This window comes from Thunnus thynnus, chromosome 22 (genome assembly GCF_963924715.1).
Source record: "Thunnus thynnus chromosome 22, fThuThy2.1, whole genome shotgun sequence".
NCBI classification, from domain to species: Eukaryota; Metazoa; Chordata; class Actinopteri; order Scombriformes; family Scombridae; genus Thunnus; species Thunnus thynnus.
This window is the reverse complement of record NC_089538.1, coordinates 13,713,901-13,732,168: the sequence shown is the minus strand read 5'-3', so window position 1 is coordinate 13,732,168 and position 18,268 is coordinate 13,713,901. Positions and strand designations below refer to the sequence as shown.

Below are 18,268 nucleotides of genomic sequence, written 5' to 3'. Positions count from 1 at the left end.
GTGTGTGCGCTATCACCACTGTGAGGTACCTGTACAAATACCTTGAAAAGGGACCAGATCAGGGCCTGGTCAGACTGGATGTGCCAGATGAGTAGACACAAGAGGCATTGCGACATGATGAGGTGACACAATATGAATCAGAGTGGTACATCACTGCATCTGAGGGATACTGGCGCATCTATGACTTCCCCATTCAACGCAAGCAGCTGCTAATGGAGATGCTTGCAATTCATCTGGAGGATGAGCAGGTGATCAAATTCAATGACAAAGGCACTGCCCAGAACCTGGTGGCCTCAGGGCCTCTCAGTCTTTTTCGAAGCCATGACTCTACATCCAGACATGCACCATGTTGTGTATCCAGATGTCTTTCAACACTCCACCTACATGTGGAAGAGATTTCAGTTGTGGAGGAAAAGACTGAGTTCTCAGGATGACTGGATGGCTGACACAGTTGGGCAACTTCCCATGATTGCCTTCCACCCTCGTACTGCTGAGCTGTACCATCTCCACATCCTACTGTACCGTGTTCCTGGACCAACATGCTTCCAGGACCTCCTGGCAATTGGGTCATAGAGACCTATCTGGCAGCCTGCATTGAGCATGGCATTGTTGACAATGACCAGGGGGTGGATTCTGTTATGGAGGAGGCTGCAAACATCGCAAACCGGTAGTGCATAAGGTATTTGCCAACATGCTCATGTTCGCTCTCAGAGGGGAACACTTGCAGTTCTGGGAAAGGCACAAGTATGTGCTGTGCAGGCCTTCATGCATGTAGCAGGTGTGACTGAGCCAGATGACATTATTGTGACTCAAGTGCTGCTCGAGCTGAAGGACCATGTTGAGAGGCACGGCTTTATGCTGAGCGAGAACTCTGGCCTCCCTGGGCCTGATCCAGTTCACATCGAGCCTTGCATTCCCTGCATTATCCAACACAAGACAGAGCACAACATACCAGAGCTTGAGGCTCACGTTGCTGAGACAGAGGACCTTCTCAATGATGAGCAGCATGTAGTTGTCAAGATAGTAATGGAGAGTGTGGAACAGGGACCTGGCAAGATGATTGCAGTTGATACAAGTAGTGGGACTGGGAAAACATTCACATCCTTTACAAATCTAAGCACATGGCAAGGTAGCCCTTACAACAGCTGCAAATGGCATTGCTGTAACCATCCTGCTTAAAGGAACCGCCTTTCATAGTAGGACCAAGTGCCCTCTCATTCTCGCTGACGAGTCCACTTGCAACGTGAGCAAAGATGACAGCACTGTGGCACTCATCAGAATGATGCATGTCATGTTGGAGAATGAAGTGTCAATGATGGATTGCTGTGCATTAGAAGCAGCAGATTGTACATTCCAGTGGCTGATGGGTTCAGCCACTGGAATGGTGGTTGGTGGCATCACAATGGTATTCAGCAGTGACTGGAGGTAGATTCTTATTGTGCAACATAGTAGATAGTAGAGAGGTGCTTGAGGAGCTGATACCTGTGGAAGAATGTCGAGATTCTTTGTCTTACTGAAAACACGAGGATCACTCAGGCTGCTAGAAAGCAACAAGATGAAGCAGATTTTGCCAAATTCCTGTCGGACCTTGGCAGGGAAAGATTCCTGTGATTCCAGAGGTTATGGTTTGCAGTCCGCATGAACAGGACAAAATCATTGACAGAAGAAACTGGACTCCACTGATCCTCTGGAAGTTCACACATGCCTATATATTTTTTTAAATTGTAAAGTGCCATTACATTTTATTACACTGGCATTAAAATGTCTTAGAAAGTCTTAACTTGCTGCTACCTGTAGACACCCTGTTATATGGAGCATTTAAACATAATGTGTAAATAATGACGTATATAGTTAGGTTCTCTTATAGTTATTATGTATAATAAATTTTTTAATTTACTGTATTTGTGTTCTAAAAAAACCCCCAATAAAAACCGACTCGTGGTGTAATAGTAACACATCCTTCCATTGAGTAGAAGATTCCAGTTGCAAGTCCTGGCTAGAGTTTGTTGGTTGTTTGCCAGATCACAGATTTAGTGTAATCAGTTAGTGTGATAACAACAGTAATTAGCCAACTTAGTAACATGTTTGATTTGTCTTCTTTATGTACTTGGTGTTGTTTAGTGGTGATTCACATTTTAGCTCTTTTGCTGATGGAGATGTGAACATGCCAGAGGGTCAGCAGTGCTTAGGTTTTATGGCCACACCTGGAGGAGATGCAACAGTGTTGCATTTGCATCACCTCAAGTCGCACTATTGGGGTACGTAAAATCTGGGGCTTATCCATACACATTACATGGGACTTTGACTCCACTGAGGCAATAAAATGTTCGTGTTAGCTTTTGCATCCAAATGACGCAACTATGTCATGACAGGTGCTCAGGACCCAAGGTGTGCAGTGTCAAGTGTGAAGTTGTTTGGATGAGTGGAAAGCTGCAATCAGCAATTGGCCCCTTCCAAACAGGCACATTTTGAACAGGCACTGCACTAGTAATTGAAATAGGCCATCGGCTGCTGCTGTCTGAAATTGTAAATTAGCTTACTTTTGCTGATTACAACAGGAGATGACAGGGCTTGGTCTTGAACACTGAAATTATGTCAATATAGTTTAATGCTTCAGTCACTTCTCTTTCAAAGGAGAGCAGGGACAAAGTTCAGTCTGTATATCATCAGTGTGTTGCTGCTGCTGAAAGGAAAAGGGCTAAATTAGCAGCCACTACTACTACTTACTACTGCATTTGTTGTAGAGAAACTGGCACAGGAGTAGATGACTGGGTTGAGAATGATGCCTGAACTTGAGCTGAATTCTTTTCCTCCTGCTCCTCATGATGTCTTATTTATGACAAACTTAAAGAAACTGCTCTGTTTCGCCATGGTTTTTATCTTAACCTGCATTAAAAGCAACTAGCAAGCGGACTAGGTGTCTGTTCTTCTGTGCAATGCGTGGGCTGTACGCTGAGTCAAAGAGGAGGGGCTGTTCGCAATCTGGCATATGCGAAATGCACTGCCACTCAAAAAATCTGACCCAACAACATCATCATATGGTAAACAAGAAGTAAGACAAGAATTGTTTCATTTTTATTGGTTGCAAAGTCACATTTGAAAGAGTATTCATTGACCGCTATTCACTGGATGTGCCAGAAGAAAAGTTAGGGTATACCCAAAAGTCAGTAGGTTTCATCCTCTGGGCACCATGCATATCTACTAAAAATTTCATGGTAGTCCATGAAATAGTTGTTAAGACATTTTACAAAAAGCCTAAAATATCTGCCTGTTGGTGGCACTAGATGAAAAGTCAGGGGATCTCCAACTATCTTCATCCCTGTGGGACCCTGAATGTCTGTACAAAATTTCATGGTAATCCATCAAATAGTTGTTTAGATATTTTAGTCTGGATCAAAGTTGTGAACAGACCAAAACTGCTAACATGGAGAGAAGAAAAACCCAGCTACTAGCTAGTGGTGCAGTGAAGTGGTCATTATACACACACATGCAACAGTAGCACTCTGTCCATCAGCCCTCACACCTGGAGAAACATATATTTTTCATATATTCCATGACCTGTTAAAAAACAACAACACAGACCAGGAACATAAGCACACTGTGTAGTTTCACTGTACGTACATTATGTTTGGCCATGGGTGAGTGTACAATGTAATTAATGTTTTTTCCTGTTAACCCATGTCAAATAGCCCTCTGTCCTCTCAATATCACATTCATCCACCTTTTCCTTTCTTCTCCTTCCCTCCATAACACACCACCTTCTCACCCATCACTTCCTTCCTCTTCCTCTCTCCCTCCCCTCCCCTCCCCTCCCCTCCCCTCCCCTCCCCTCCCCTCCCCTCCCCATTTGAACCTTGCGTCTCTCCACGCCTCTAACTCTGCTTCTCCCTCCTTCCTCCTGCCTCCTCTTGTCCTCTCCCGTCTTTCCTTATCTTGGAGGATAGCAGGATGGAGGACAGGGTGTTGACTCTGTGTCTTCTTGTCATTTTGACACTGGGATGGATCGAGGCTCAGAGTCAGACCAACTACACCAGGTAAGCTAAGGTGTGTGTAAGAGAGATTTTTGTATGTGTGTCAGTGTCCCTCTTGTGCATCTGTTTTCTTTTCTACATCCTGCATGTGCACATGTGGCATGTGTGAGTGAGTGTGTGAGTGTCTCCTGGTTACAGTATTGTGATTACTGAGAGTGCAGTAGAAATAGAAGTTTACAGTGGTAAGATGTGGTTGGCATCCCATAAACACACAAACAGGCAGTTCAGACACAAAATGACAGCATGCTGTAGTGATTTTACTGGGCAAATGTACAGTAGCTCATCCTCATGTCTGATGTTTTTGTGAAAAAATTACAATAAATTCAGAGTTTTATGCTCCAGCTCCACATTTTTTGAGCTTCTTACTTTATGGAATGCCATTTGAGTAAATGACGTCTTGGAAATTTTTTTCTAAGACGTTATTTGCTCAAAAGGCCTTCCATATGATCTTGATGTTTGCACAGCTATAGCTACTTCCACACACAGGGTGTAAATTGAACATGAGAGACAAACAAATGCCTGTGGGCCGCTCAGCTCCAGAGGGTCAGAAGGGAGGGACTACACCGCCACTGGGATATTTTGACCAAAATGTGGCCTTACAGTACCGCAGGAGACATACAACAAATGCCTGCAGGACATGAAAGAGAAAAAAGGGGACTATAAATGGTTGATCACAGAAACACAGCCCTCACACTGTAAAATTCATTTTTGGCTTTCCCAGCTCCCAAAGAAACTGGCACAAAAACAACAAAAATTGAGCCACAGTTAAGTTTGAAGACAAAATACAGCAGCAGTGTAAAGAGAGGAAACACGCTGACCAGATGCCAGAGCAGCCAACATCTAAATTAACGAGCCTGGGGCCGGCGAATGCTACAAAATTAAAAGTTGAGGCTGGCCCAGCTTTGATGTGTGTTTATCTGTGTGTGAAATAGTGGGTGTGTGTGTCGCCACACTCCACGTGTGATTGGGCTGTTGTGCAAGAATTTTGAAGGTGCCTGTCTGCTAAAGTAAAGTATGTGTTACGTCTACCGACAACTTTCTTGTGGTGCAGTGGATGTGGAGAAAGCTCACAGCACATATACTGTATATTAACAGTCTTCCTGGCTTAATTTGACTGAGTTTTATGAAAAAACACAAACCAGGAGAGTTCACAGGGAACCTCCCCGGACTCAGAGAACAGAGGCAGACTGTGCCGCTGTGGTTTGCAGCGTGTATGTAAACGTGTGCAGGGGCACAGCCTCAATATATAGGTGGTATGGCTGCATTTCCTTCCAGTGCAGCAGGTTAAAGTTAAAAGTTGAACTGCAGTTAATGGCGTTTGTGTGATACTCATTTTCCTTTCTCTTTCAGGCCCGTCTTCCTCTGTGGAGGTCATCTGGTCACAGATTCGGGCATCGTGGCCAGCGAAGGCTTCCCCAGTCACTATAAACCTAACAGTAAATGTACCTGGTACATCACCGTGAGTCATTTTAAAAATCACTACACATTTATACTGAACCCAAACTGATGTTTACCCAGAGTGGCTGCTGCAATACACGACAGCATCATCACGTCTCTCCAGATTGACAGTTTCATTGCATGAATGATGGTTCATTTGAGAGTTCTTGAAAATGCTTTGTTGACTGTGATTTGAAAATAAATATCACAAAATCCAATCAGTCATTTTCAATTAGTGTAAGCAGGCATTAATGTCATTTTTAAAGAACTTGCTCACACATGGTAAACCTACACATTATGTTGCCTGATTAGACTGTGTCGGTGTGTACAGACAGTGATTGAGATCTCCCTAGCTTAGCTTTATTGCATCTATTGGGGCAAATAAATGACACTTATTCTTATTAGTATATGGAGTCCATTGACCTCATGTAATTTACATTGTAGCACCTATCACCTTCAGAATGAGTGAAAACAGGGCCTTTTGAGAGATACTACTGTATATACACTGTACAGTATAGTTCACCGTTACCTTGCACCATTGTATTTGAGTGTCTGAATTCTCTGTAATTTATCATATCATGCACATGAAAAACAAAAAAAAGTAGTGTCCAGGGCGTGCTCAGTATTTTTTGCTAATAATCCCACAATGTAATATGTTGCATTTTGTAGCCGTTGAGTGGTTCTTCTGCCGCTAAAATGACCATGATTCATTAGTGTCCAAAATCTCATTTACTGCTCACTACAGAGTAAACTATTAAGTGTTGATTATATACAGAGTAGTGAATGAGTGAACAAGGAAGTGATTTCAGACACAGCCTAAATGCGTAGTAGTGTTAAAGCAATTCTATGTTACTTTTGCTGAACAGTGACCACTGTGGCCAAAACTGGTAATTAAAAAGGAGAAAAGCACAAAATTAACTCAGCGATGCTAGTTACAAGTAAGTCACACAGCAGCTATCATATCAAAAGTCTGCTAACATAGTTAGCAGTCTGACACTATAAGCTACTGGTCATACCAGAACAAGTAAGGATATAGCTGCAAAAGCCCTGCACGAATTGAGTTGAGAAATGGTGCATTTCACTGTTTTGGTGTTCAACTTTTCAGTTGTAAAACAATGAATGTGATATACGTTATATCGTGTCCATTAAAGTGCACTTTTTTTCATGCATGCCTATAGTGATAAATAGTTTGTCGGACTTTAGTGGGTATGTGGGCTGGATTTTGTATTTTGTTAGTTGAGTATTATATTCAGTTCCATTTTACCTTTACATACACTCCCCCCCCCCCAAAAAAAATAGAAATTGTGTGGCACTGGAAAAGTGAACATTTAAATAGCACATTTGTAGGCAGATGTGCAAAAAAGTGCCATTTCTTGACCAAAAAATGTAATTTAACAATAATAACTTAAGTTGAAGAAAAAAATACATGCAGCCTCACAGCAAGCTGCCACCCACTCTTCTACTGCCATTGACTAGTAACTGGCCTTTTATCATCTCAGCTGCACTTAACTGGAACGTACCATCTTCTCAGGTAACATAGGGTGAGCTAGACTGACTCAAAGCTTTCATAGAGTGCAGAATAAAAAAATAAAGCATTAATTTAAGATTGCTATGCTTACTGCTTAGAGTCACAATATATATATTGACACACATGCACACTGCTGAGTGCACCAACTTTAACAGAATGTCATTTATTGAGATACACGTTTACTCTTCCTTTCATTACTTGACAGTTCCCAGTCACTCACTGCTTAGAGGACCTAATGCAGTACACCTGCATTCATGCAGCATCGTTAATGTAATTTGTGACACTTGTGCTTTTCCTACTACGAAAAGTCAAAATTACGATTCTGCTGTGAAAAAGGCCTTTTATTGTATACATGAAGTTAAATATTCAAACCAAGATTCCATGTTATTTTATGGTTGCGCCATTGCATCGAATGGAAATATTCTAGATGTCTCCAGATTTCACCAATATTCAGCCTGACATGTTTCGTATCTTTGGAAACTCCACTAAAATGTTGTATTGCAATAAGATCGGTAATATTATAATCTTTGGTCATATGAGGCTTACACTGCTAAACATCCCACATCATTTGATCCCTTGTCTCTCTACAATAAAGTAGAATACATTATATTTACTCCTATAAAGCTATTTTTCTAGCACTCTAAAACCGAAAAAACATTACCTATTTTCCCCTCCAGGTCCCAGAGGGTCATGTGGTCATGCTGTCTTTCCGCCTCTTCGACATGGAGGCTGACCCCACCTGTCGCTACGACTACCTGGACGTCTACAACGGTCATTCCCGCTTGGTGCAGAAGCTGGGCCGTTTCTGTGGGACATTCCGGCCTGGAGCCCTCATCTCCACCTCCAACACCATGATGTTAGAGATGGTGTCAGATGACGCCACAGGAGGAAGAGGCTTTCTGGCTGCCTTCAGTGCAGGGAAGCCACATGTGGAAGGTGTGGACATGTCATCTCACAATAGAAACACACTAGTGAGGCTTCAGCTACATGTTTAATCTTTGTTTCTAGTGAGACATGGTAGCATGGTAGTTGTCTCAGCTGGTTTTACATATTTTGACTGGTGGTAATTTGTTTATTGCTCACTAAGGGTTACACACAATCTTGTCTGGGATGAACAAATTGCCACAGTCTGTCAGGTTTATGAAATCTACAGGGATCCCAAAGAAAACCTGAGATTTCTCCATAATCACACCAGAAAGCTAAAAACAAAGCCGTTGGTGTCATTTTACAGTATCACAGGAGACGTCCTGTGAAGACATCCTTCCCTTGTTTGAAAAAGGTTGAAGTCTGGCGTATTACTGTTTCATTTCCTCTTTTTGTCCCCTTTTTTCTATTATTCCCACAGAGAATCAGTTCTGTGGAGGACGGCTGACCAAAGCACAGGGCTCTGTCAAGACGCCCAACTGGCCTAACTCTGATTATCCAGCAGGCATCAGCTGCTCCTGGCACATCTCCGTAGAGCCGAGCAATGTAAGCCAATCATATTGCACTTTTTTTTGTCTTTTAACACAGAATGACACCTCAGAATTTCAGTATGAATATAATACATTTAGGTTTATTGATCATCCATTATAAAACATCAAATCATCATCCAACTTTTGCTAAAGTTGAGAAGATCAGCAGAGACTTACTGTTTCCCAGGTGCTAAGAAGGCTGTCATCCTGGACAAGATCCCATGCCTCCTGGCCAAACACCCAAGCGCTCATAATGTTATCATCCATGTAGGCTGCAATGATGTTTCCAACCAGACTTCTGAAATTTTAAAACAGGATTTTAGCAGGCTCCTTCACTCGTTTAATGACTGTGGCAAGTATGTTTTTATCTCTGGACCCATCCCTTCACTTGGTCAAGGCATTGGCCATTTTAGCCAGATCCTTAGCCTCCAGCAGACTGGGTGCACATACTTTAATGCACAGCGTATTTTATACAGTCTGACCATCCCCTGCCACATGTCCAGACAGCCAAGATGGCTGGTCACTTCCAGCCTCTAAATGTATGCCCACGTCTTCCCCACACCACTGCCATCACCTCATCCAGGCATAGACTCACTACCTCCTCCTTGTGCCCAGATGCTCTCAATTCACATAATTCCAATAATTCCAATCAGAGATCACAGTATAGGACAAGATTACATAGAAATCCAAAAAATATTACTACTGTACCTCGCCAAATTCAACTACCGCCAATTATTATAAATCCAACTCCTACTTTTGGCCACTCTGTTAACTTTGGTCTGCTCAATATAAGGTCCCTCTCCAACAAATCTTTATTTACCAGGATTTCATCATCTCTGACAAAATTGACTTTTTTATATCAGAAACCTGGCGTCATGCTGGTGACTGTGTCCCCCTGATAGAATCACCCCCCAACTTCTCCTTTTTAAACTGTCCCAAGTTATCTGGTAGATGTAGTTTTAATATAGAGGTTAAAGAGGTTAAAAATGCTTGAGCACGGTATTTTTCGGATGTTATCGAAAAGAACCAACACAACTCCAGGACTTTGTTCAATGTAATTAGCCATGCCACAGAGGCTCCTCCAAGTATATGTATAGTAGTCCAAGTATATGGACTCCTCCCCTGAGAAATATGAAGAATTTTTAACCTTCTTCATCCACAAAGTAGCTAGCATCAGAGTGAACATTTCCCCTCCTGCACAGGACACAACAGTTTCTTTTAAAACTACTGAACTCTTAGAGTCCTTTGACACAATATCTATTGATACTCTCACAGAGTTAATAAAATGAAGCCCTCTATGTGTGCTCTCGACATCCTGCCTGTGAGATTTCTAAAAGAAGTATATGGATCTGTCAGCCCATATGTTCTTTTCATAATTAACATGTCACTATTGACGGGTTATGTCCCTGCTTATTTCTAAAATACAATTGTTCAACCCCTTCTGAAAAAAACCCTCTTTAGACCCTAACTCCCTAGATAATTTTAGACCAATTTCCAAACTGCCCTTTCTCTCCAAGGTTCTAGAAAAAGTTGTTGCTTAACAACTGACTGCTTTTTTAAACAGAAATGGACTCCTTGAGACATTCCAGTCGGGATTTAGGGAAAACCACAGCACAGAGACTACACTCCTTAAAGTGATGACTGATCTGCTGGTTGCCTCTGATGCTGGGGGGATCTCCAGCACTGGGCTGGCATGTCTGGTTCAGTTTTAAAGTGGTTTTATTCTTCTTTACGCAACAGATTTTTTAGTGTAACCATTGGCATGTCACTGTCATCCTCTGTGAAGATGACCTGTGGGGTACCTCAGGGGTCTGTCCTTGGACCTCTCTTGTTCTCTCTTTACATGTTACCCCTGGGTCATGTCATTCACAGGCATAATATGAGCTTCCATTCATATGCAGATGACACTCAGTTGTACCTCTCTTTTAACCCCAATGATTTTTTAAAATCAAATTAATACACCCAATGAATGCATCTTGACCTCAAATGCTGGATGGCCCAGAACATCCTGCAGCTAAATATTGATCAGACTAGGGTAATTATTATTGGCCCTGGCACAGCTAATCCTCAGCTGTCAAAACATCTGGGCTCTGTCCAAAAATTAACCCAAAACTGCAAAAACTTGATGTCACCTTTGATAACCACCTCAGCTTGAACAGGCATGTTAACACAGTCTTGTTTTTTGCAGCTCAGGAGACTCTCCAAGATTACTTCAATTTTATCCAGTAAAAAGTCGCACATGTTTTTAATTCCTTTCATTTGGACTATTGTAACTCTCTCTACACGTCTGAGACAACAGAGTCTACATAAATTACATCTTGTCCAAAATGCAGCAGCCAGACTCCTCACCAAAACCAAAAAAAGAGAGCACATTACTCCTATTTTAGCTTCTAAGTATATCTCAGATCTTCTTACATCATACGTGCCCGGTCATAACCTCAGCTGAGGTTCTCAGCCAAGGCTCTGCTAGCCATTCCACAATGTCGGCTGAGAACCAAGGGTGACCGAGCCTTTTCAGTTAGCGCCGAAACTCTCTGGAACAACCACCCTGAGAAGATCAGACTGGCAAGCTCCTTATTCTCTTTTAAATCCCTCTTAAAGACATATTTTTTTATAAGTGTGCTTTCTCAGGACTTGTGGTCTGAACTCACTTTAACTTTATATTTCACTTCTTAAAACCTATTATTATACAAAGTCATTCTCTTGATTCTTAATTATGTTCCAAACACAAAAAATATTGTAAAGGCGGATTTCTAATCTACATGCACTCATAAATCATAAGCAACAAAAAAATGGATTAAAATATTTTTATGTGTTATTGACTCTGAATGCAAGAACAACCTAATAGTAAAAATGACAATAAATTGTCTTAAGAGACCTTTTGTCAACAAAAAACATGAGTTTATTTTTCATGAATGGTTAACTTATAGTAAGGAATAAAGTGATGCTTCAAAGCACATTGCCTATATATTTTGTATTATTTTAACAAACATTCCATTCAAATGGACAGATTTTTTTGAAAAAATCTTGAGTAAAAGCTATATATCTTTCATATGATATAGATTAAAATGTGCCTTACGCTTCCTCCTCGCCTCATGGTTGGCCATGCTTGCTGAAAAATGGGGTGTGGCTCAACTGCAGTCCACTTTAGATGATGTGGAACACTGTGATTGGCTTATAGATATTCAATCAAATAAGTTGATGCATTTGGGTGGGGTGTTATAATGTTTAATTTTACTTATTTTACTCTTCCTCATATGTAGCTCTTTTTGCTCCTTTACTTCCTTCCCAATGTTTTCAAATGTGCTGTATAAAAAAAGTTTATTATTATTATTGTTATTATTATTATTATTATTATTATTATTATTATTTCTCCCACTTTCTGAATGTTGAAATGTTATAAAGGGATGGCTTAAATTGCTAATGGTTGATTGAAATGTTACGTGGGCTTGCTGAAAAAAGTATAAAAAAAATCAATTTTCATAACATATAGCAGTAAAGTATGATGTTTGCCAGTCACCACTGGCACCATGTAAGTTGACAGTGTGTCTTCTAGCAATGCCTGCTCTCAGATGTTGGTCAACCATGGCAGTGGGAAACGCCCACTCAGAGGCTTTAAGTTATGATGGTGTTTCTACAAATACGTAGGAAAAAAATTGTTGAAAAAAGATACACATTAGCTGCAATAATATCATGGTTTATATTTCCTTACATAAAAAGTGAGAAAAATTCAAATTTCAGTTTGAAATTTCAGCTAGATGTTTTAAATAGAGGAGTAGGAGAAACGAAAATAGTAGTGAAGGGGCCCATGACCAGGTGTGTGTGTGTGTGCATGTGTGTGTGTTTGTGACGAAGTTCAAATGAAAGAGTTCATTGAGAGCCTGCAGGCGTGTTCATGTGTGCCAAGAGATTGAATGTAAGGAAGGAAGCGAGGGCTAAGAGAGGGAGTAAATGCCCTTCTGTATTTCAGAAGTCGGGCCTTCACCTCCTCCACCACCTCCACCTACGTCTGCACTGTACAGGATTCATGAAAATTAGTCTGAAATAAACATGTACCAGCTCACATCCTTCATGCCGTGTCAAAAATTTCATAGTTTGTGTTGGCGTGTCTGTGTGCGTGTCGCCACCTCTTCCCCAGGTGATCGAGGTGAAGTTTCAGAAGCTGGACTTGGAGCCTGACACATACTGTCGCTACGACTACGTGGCATTGTTTAATGGGGGAGAGACTGACGACTCAAGGAGGATTGGGAAATTCTGCGGAGACAGGTCACCGGGGTAAGATTCCTGATCAGAAATGGATGGTAAAAGAGGCAAAACACATACTAAGAATTGCTTTTCAAAGACATGATGAGGCGGCTGTGGCTCAGGAGGTATAGCGGGTCGTCCACTTGTCTGATGGTTGGTGGTCCGATCCTCATTTGCTTGTTGATGAATCCTTGGGCAATATTCTGAACCCCAAATGTATGAGTGTGTGTGTGAATGGGTGAGTAAGCATTAGAAACATTGTAAAAGTGCTTTGGATTAAAAAAAGCACTATATCGCTCCTGATTAGCAGCTTCTGTCATCAGTGTGTGAATGGGTGAATGTTGGCATGTGTTGTAAAGCACTTTGAGTCGTTGGTAGTCTAGAAAAGCGCTATATAAATGCAGTCCATTTACCATTTACATGGCATGCAGCCGAGCTCTGCCAAAGTTCATCTGCTTTCACACATCTTTTTCCCCTTTCCTGTCCTCCTCTTCGTTTTCTCTGTCTACTTTCCTCATCTCTTACGTAGAACTATAGTGACCCATGGGAACGAGCTCCTTGTCCAGTTCGTCTCCGACCTCAGCGTGACCTCAGATGGCTTCATGGCCTTCTACACCAGTGTGCCCCGTGGGTCTCGGACGCCCACCGCCGGAGGGGACTTCATCTACGGACCTCAGACCACCTCTGCACCACAAAAACCAGCCAAGAAGCCAAGCAAACCAACCCCAAAACCTAGGCCTGGCGTCTTGCCTAAACCCATCCCAAAACCAGCCAAAAAACCACTGGTGAAGATACCTCTGAAACCTCCACCACGTAAACCTACCGCCAAGCCTGCAGTTAAGCCTACAGCTAAACCCAAACCAGCTAAACCCACACCTAAAGCACCTGTGAAAAAGCCTTCACCTAAACCCGGAGTTAAACCTACACGCAAACCCAAGTTTATTAAGCCAACGCTAAAACCAGGCATCAAGGCTAAACCCACACGGAAGCCTGCACTGAAGACAAAACCTGGCGTCAAACCCGTAAAGCCTACACCCAAGAGTAAAGTTAAACCAACGACCAAACCCAAGATGAAGCCTAAACCGACGCCTAAATCTGGAGTGAGCAAGACAGTGACGAAGAAGCCCGGCGTGAGTAAGAAACGTGAGTGAAATTAACTGATTGGAATTAACAATTTGCTGTGTATCTCCGTGTATGCATATGTACACCTGTATTAGGAAGCAAGTTTATGTGCTTATCGTGTGTTTGTTGCTGTGTGTGTGTTTCCTACAGCTTTACCACTGAACCCACTGTGTACACAAGCCTGTAAGAGGAAAGGAACTCTGCAGTCCAGCTTCTGCCCTCATGACTTTGGTGAGCCACAACATCAGCTGCCATCTGGTCCTCACAAAACATCCTCCACCATCTCTGTCTTTTCCAAAATGCCACTTATTTTACCAGTTTTGTACTTGTTTTCTCTCTGAAAAAAAACTTTTCTTATGATTTTGATGTTAGTTTTCCTGGAAATGGGGCTTAATTTGAAAAATGTTTTTTCCCAGATCACCTTTGACCTGACTACATCAGCATAACAGGAATATTTATATTTACAGTAATTATTTAAAGATAGCCAAAAATCTGTGAAGTTTGACAAATTTTATTATAATAATAATAATTGGTCAAATAAATAAAATGCCTAAACATCTTCCTTTTATACTCTTTTCGTCCTCTATAATCTGATTGTCTCTCTTACATTTCCCTCTCTCTTTCAGTGATTACGGGTAAACTTATATCTTTGACGACTGGTCCGAGGGGCTCAGCAACAGCCGAGGTGGCGCTAATCAAGGCCTATAAGACAGGACGACTGAACATCACCAAGTCAGGACCCATCATGTCAGTCAAACTGGCCTCCACCTGCAAGAAATGCCCTGGGCTAATCAAAGGTACAATACAACTACCTGTAATTGTCCTTCTCTGCAGCTCTTACACACATGAACACAAGGCTGGATGTCAAACCTCAATACTTTTTCAGCACTGACTGAAATCTGCCTCGAATAGAAAATATAGATATTAGAAATTTTTTTTAGTAATTTAAAAAAGGTCATTTAACACAACACCTGGCCCCATAACATGCATAAAAATCCATCCAGTTTCTTTGGTAGCAACAGTCAATATGACCAGAACATTTAAGAAGGATTGACAATATTTGGTTTGCTGATTTTTGCTGACAGTTTTTGTTGTTGTTGTTTTCCAGGCCGGAGCTATGTGTTGATGGGAAAAGTCGATGCACAGGGCAACGGCCTTCTCAGCCCCTCCAGCTTCACTCTCCTCTATAAGCCCATCCACGCCAAAGCACTGGCCAACCTGGCAGGCAAATCATGCTGACATCACAGCCCTGTCCACCAATCAGATTGTCTGTCAGTCTGAAAACATGTAACTTTACATAAAGAATGAAAATATTATTAAGTAATATACAAACATATTTTTTTTTTTACATAATAAAAAACTAATAATGTTTTTAAAGGATAAACATACATGATTGAGTATTATATTTTGTATGTAAGTGTTAATATTTCTGTGATAAAACATGCACATCAATAAACTGTGATGCTGGTGTTTGAGGTGATTTTAAATAATTTGCATCAATTATCCTCCATAAAAATCACATCTTAAACTCTGGATAAAATGTGTATCAGGCAGACATGAAAACAAAGATCAATATTCGTTTGAGTTCTTTTATTTCAGTCCAAATTTATTTATGCCTGCAACAGCGTTGGTGCATAAACATCCTGCTTTGGTTCCTTATAACAGCAACAGCATAAAAGGACCAGACCTAACAGGACGTAGGTCAAGGTGGTGCTGCAGAAAGCAAACAGGTAGAGTGTCTTGTTGCAGTAGGAATCAGCTTGTGTTGTGTTCTTGTCGTAGTTGGGTTCGTAGAGTATATCGCGATACTACCTGCAGAAAAAAAGAATATACATCTCACAGATAGTATTGTGGCACATTTATTAGCAAAGTTTCCTTTTGGCTTTTAACTAATGACATATTAAGAGCTTTCAGTCCTTTTGCAGGAAGTCACTGGTCACTAGTCGCTCATTTTGTCTGGTTTTTGGTTCTGAGAAGGTAGTGTATAATGAGTTTCTTATTTTTTTCTGAAAGCAGCTGCCTGCTGCTGCTGAACACTGGGTTTGACTGACTAAAAAGAGACACAGCTCTCCTGCTTGTGTTGGTGTATTGGTTAGTCTCAAGTCTTTTGTCTTACCAGCAATGAACCAGCAAAAGAAGAAGGCAGCGGTCACGCAGTAACAGACCACATTGTACATGTCACACTCATTGCACCAGTAGATGAAGAAGAAGATGGCTACAAATCCTTGCAAATAGATGGGGATAAAAGGCTGCCTTGCACAGTCATCTTGGTACTGTCCTCCTGTGGGACACAAAGATTAAGATAATGTGTCTCATCAAGTAATTATAATTGTAACGTTACTCTATTTTATTGATTTTTTTGATTGAAGTTTCTTTCTTGTCACAGAATAAACAATGATTTAAACAACATGAATACACCTTTATGACAGTAAATGCTTCAGTCACTTACCTACTGCCATCTGAGCAAGAACAAAGATAAACATCAACCCGAAACATACTGGAGGAGAGACAGTAAGAATATGTTACAGTGACCAATGACAATATAGGGGCTGTAGATGCTAAATTAATTCAACTATGGCTGTAAGTTTGCAAGAATTTTGCACATCTCTCTCTCTCTCTCACCTGTTTTCACAGTTGGATGTTCAATGGTGTGTTTACTTTCACTCTTTGGCATCATTAGTACTGATAAACTGAACCTTCAGAAAGACAAAGAGAACAGAGGTAGATACATCAGCTGTTTACAGTTTTTCTCTGTTGTATACACACAAAAAAAATTGAACAATGCACACAATTCTGAAAACCTGAAGCTAATTTATAAACAACAAGACTCCAGACTGCTAAACTAAGCACAATTCCATTGTTTTCACTCAAATAGAAATTCTAAATCACATTTTTGCAAAAGTCTGAGCACAAATCACATTATTTAGCACACTCTGTTCAGTTGGAAAACACTGGCCTTCAAAACGCTACGCCCTAATTACCATTTGAACTCACTTCTCACGTGTTCAAATCAAAACACTTCAATCATGTGTCAGAGCATAAAAGCCTCAGGTGACCTCTACTGTGTTGGGGAAAAAATGGAGTAGCATGAAGAACAGAGAGAAAAACTAAGAGTGAGAGCAAGAAGAGGAGGAGGAGGAAGAGGAGGAGGAGGAAGGCAAGCCAATATTTCCAATGAAATCCTTGCAATTTTGGTTGACCATGTACTCAGTCACGGCCTAACAATGACCAAAGCAAGTCCAGCTGAATTTGAGCTAGAGATGAGAATAAGTAACCACTTCAGTAGTCTTCTATACTCTCTACAGTAATTACAGTAATGTAACTTTATGGTTTCTATGGATATCTATAGTGCTTAGAGAAACATATAGTACATTTATGAAATAGGCTATGTGTAGGCTATACTGTATATACTTTTCACAGAATAGAAGGACGACCTGCAAGATGTGGCAGAGGCTGGAAATTTACTGATGAGCAAGAGGCAATTTGGCTAATAATGACAATATACTGAAGCAAATTAAAGACAAGAAATTGTCTTACAAGACAATATCCTCATCCCAAACAGTGACTAGGTCAGCCTCTCCACAATAGATCATGTCCTGAAGAGACATGAGCTTTGAATGAAACAGATATATCACATAATGTTTGAGAGCAACTCTCACAGAGTGAAGGAGCTGTGGTCAGTTACAGCAGGTTACTGTGAGTGACCACAGCCTTTAAGTACTTGTGTACTTTGTGTAGACATGTCACTATGCACCTCAGTGTTCCTGTATGTAGGCCTATTGTCTGATATGGTCATTTTCTCTTTTTGATGCCAGTGCTGCTCCACATCAATACATATTTTCATTGATGAGGCAGAGTTCAACCTGACCAGGACCAGGCGGCGGGGGAGGAACATCATTAGCAGCTGTGCCACCGTCAATGTCCCTGGCCTGCGTGGGGGAAATGTGACTGTGTGCAGCCATTGGTCACCATGGGGTCGTCCATCACCATGCCCAACTTGGTCCCTACAACACGGCCTGTCTGCTAACCTTCCTTGATGCACTCTGCAATATCCTCAATCCCCTACAGGAAGAGGGACCAGAGCAGCCCAACTACGTTGTCATTTGGGATAATGTACGTTTCCATTGCTCTGGTCCACAACTGGTTCACTAACAACCCACATTTTTTAGTTCTCTATGTCTCACCATATTCCCCCGTTTCTAAATCCCACCAAAGAATTCTTTTCAGCATGGCGGGGGAAGGTATGTGACCGCAAACCCCATGAGTGTGTGATGCAACTCCAGGCAGTGGAGGAGGCGTGGGACAACATCCACACAGACGCCAGGGGTGGATCCACCACGCCAGCCACTTCTTCCCCCACTGCTTGGCCAGGGAGAACATCGCAGCCGATGTAGATGAGGTCTGATTTACATGTAGATCTGTTTCACCACATTTTATATTTTTATTTTTTG

At 41.4% G+C, this 18,268-nt stretch overlaps 1 protein-coding gene across 2 annotated transcripts; it reads left to right on the top strand.

The window, feature by feature from the left end:
• Window positions 1–3,898: 3,898 nt before the first annotated feature.
• Window positions 3,899–15,297, top strand: pcolceb (procollagen C-endopeptidase enhancer b). Of its 2 annotated transcripts, XM_067579876.1 has the most exons (9): window positions 3,899–4,034; window positions 5,382–5,490; window positions 7,674–7,932; window positions 8,342–8,466; window positions 12,589–12,725; window positions 13,225–13,838; window positions 13,968–14,048; window positions 14,444–14,614; window positions 14,926–15,297. In XM_067579876.1, the coding sequence occupies exons 1-9, from the start codon at window positions 3,949–3,951 to the stop codon at window positions 15,054–15,056; spliced, it is 1,713 nt and encodes a 570-aa protein (XP_067435977.1). In that variant the 5' UTR covers window positions 3,899–3,948; the 3' UTR covers window positions 15,057–15,297. The 2 variants fall into 2 exon arrangements, with proteins under 2 accessions (XP_067435977.1, XP_067435978.1); XM_067579877.1 differs by lacking the exons at window positions 3,899–4,034; window positions 5,382–5,490 and adding an exon at window positions 7,288–7,508.
• Window positions 15,298–18,268: the final 2,971 nt, after the last annotated feature.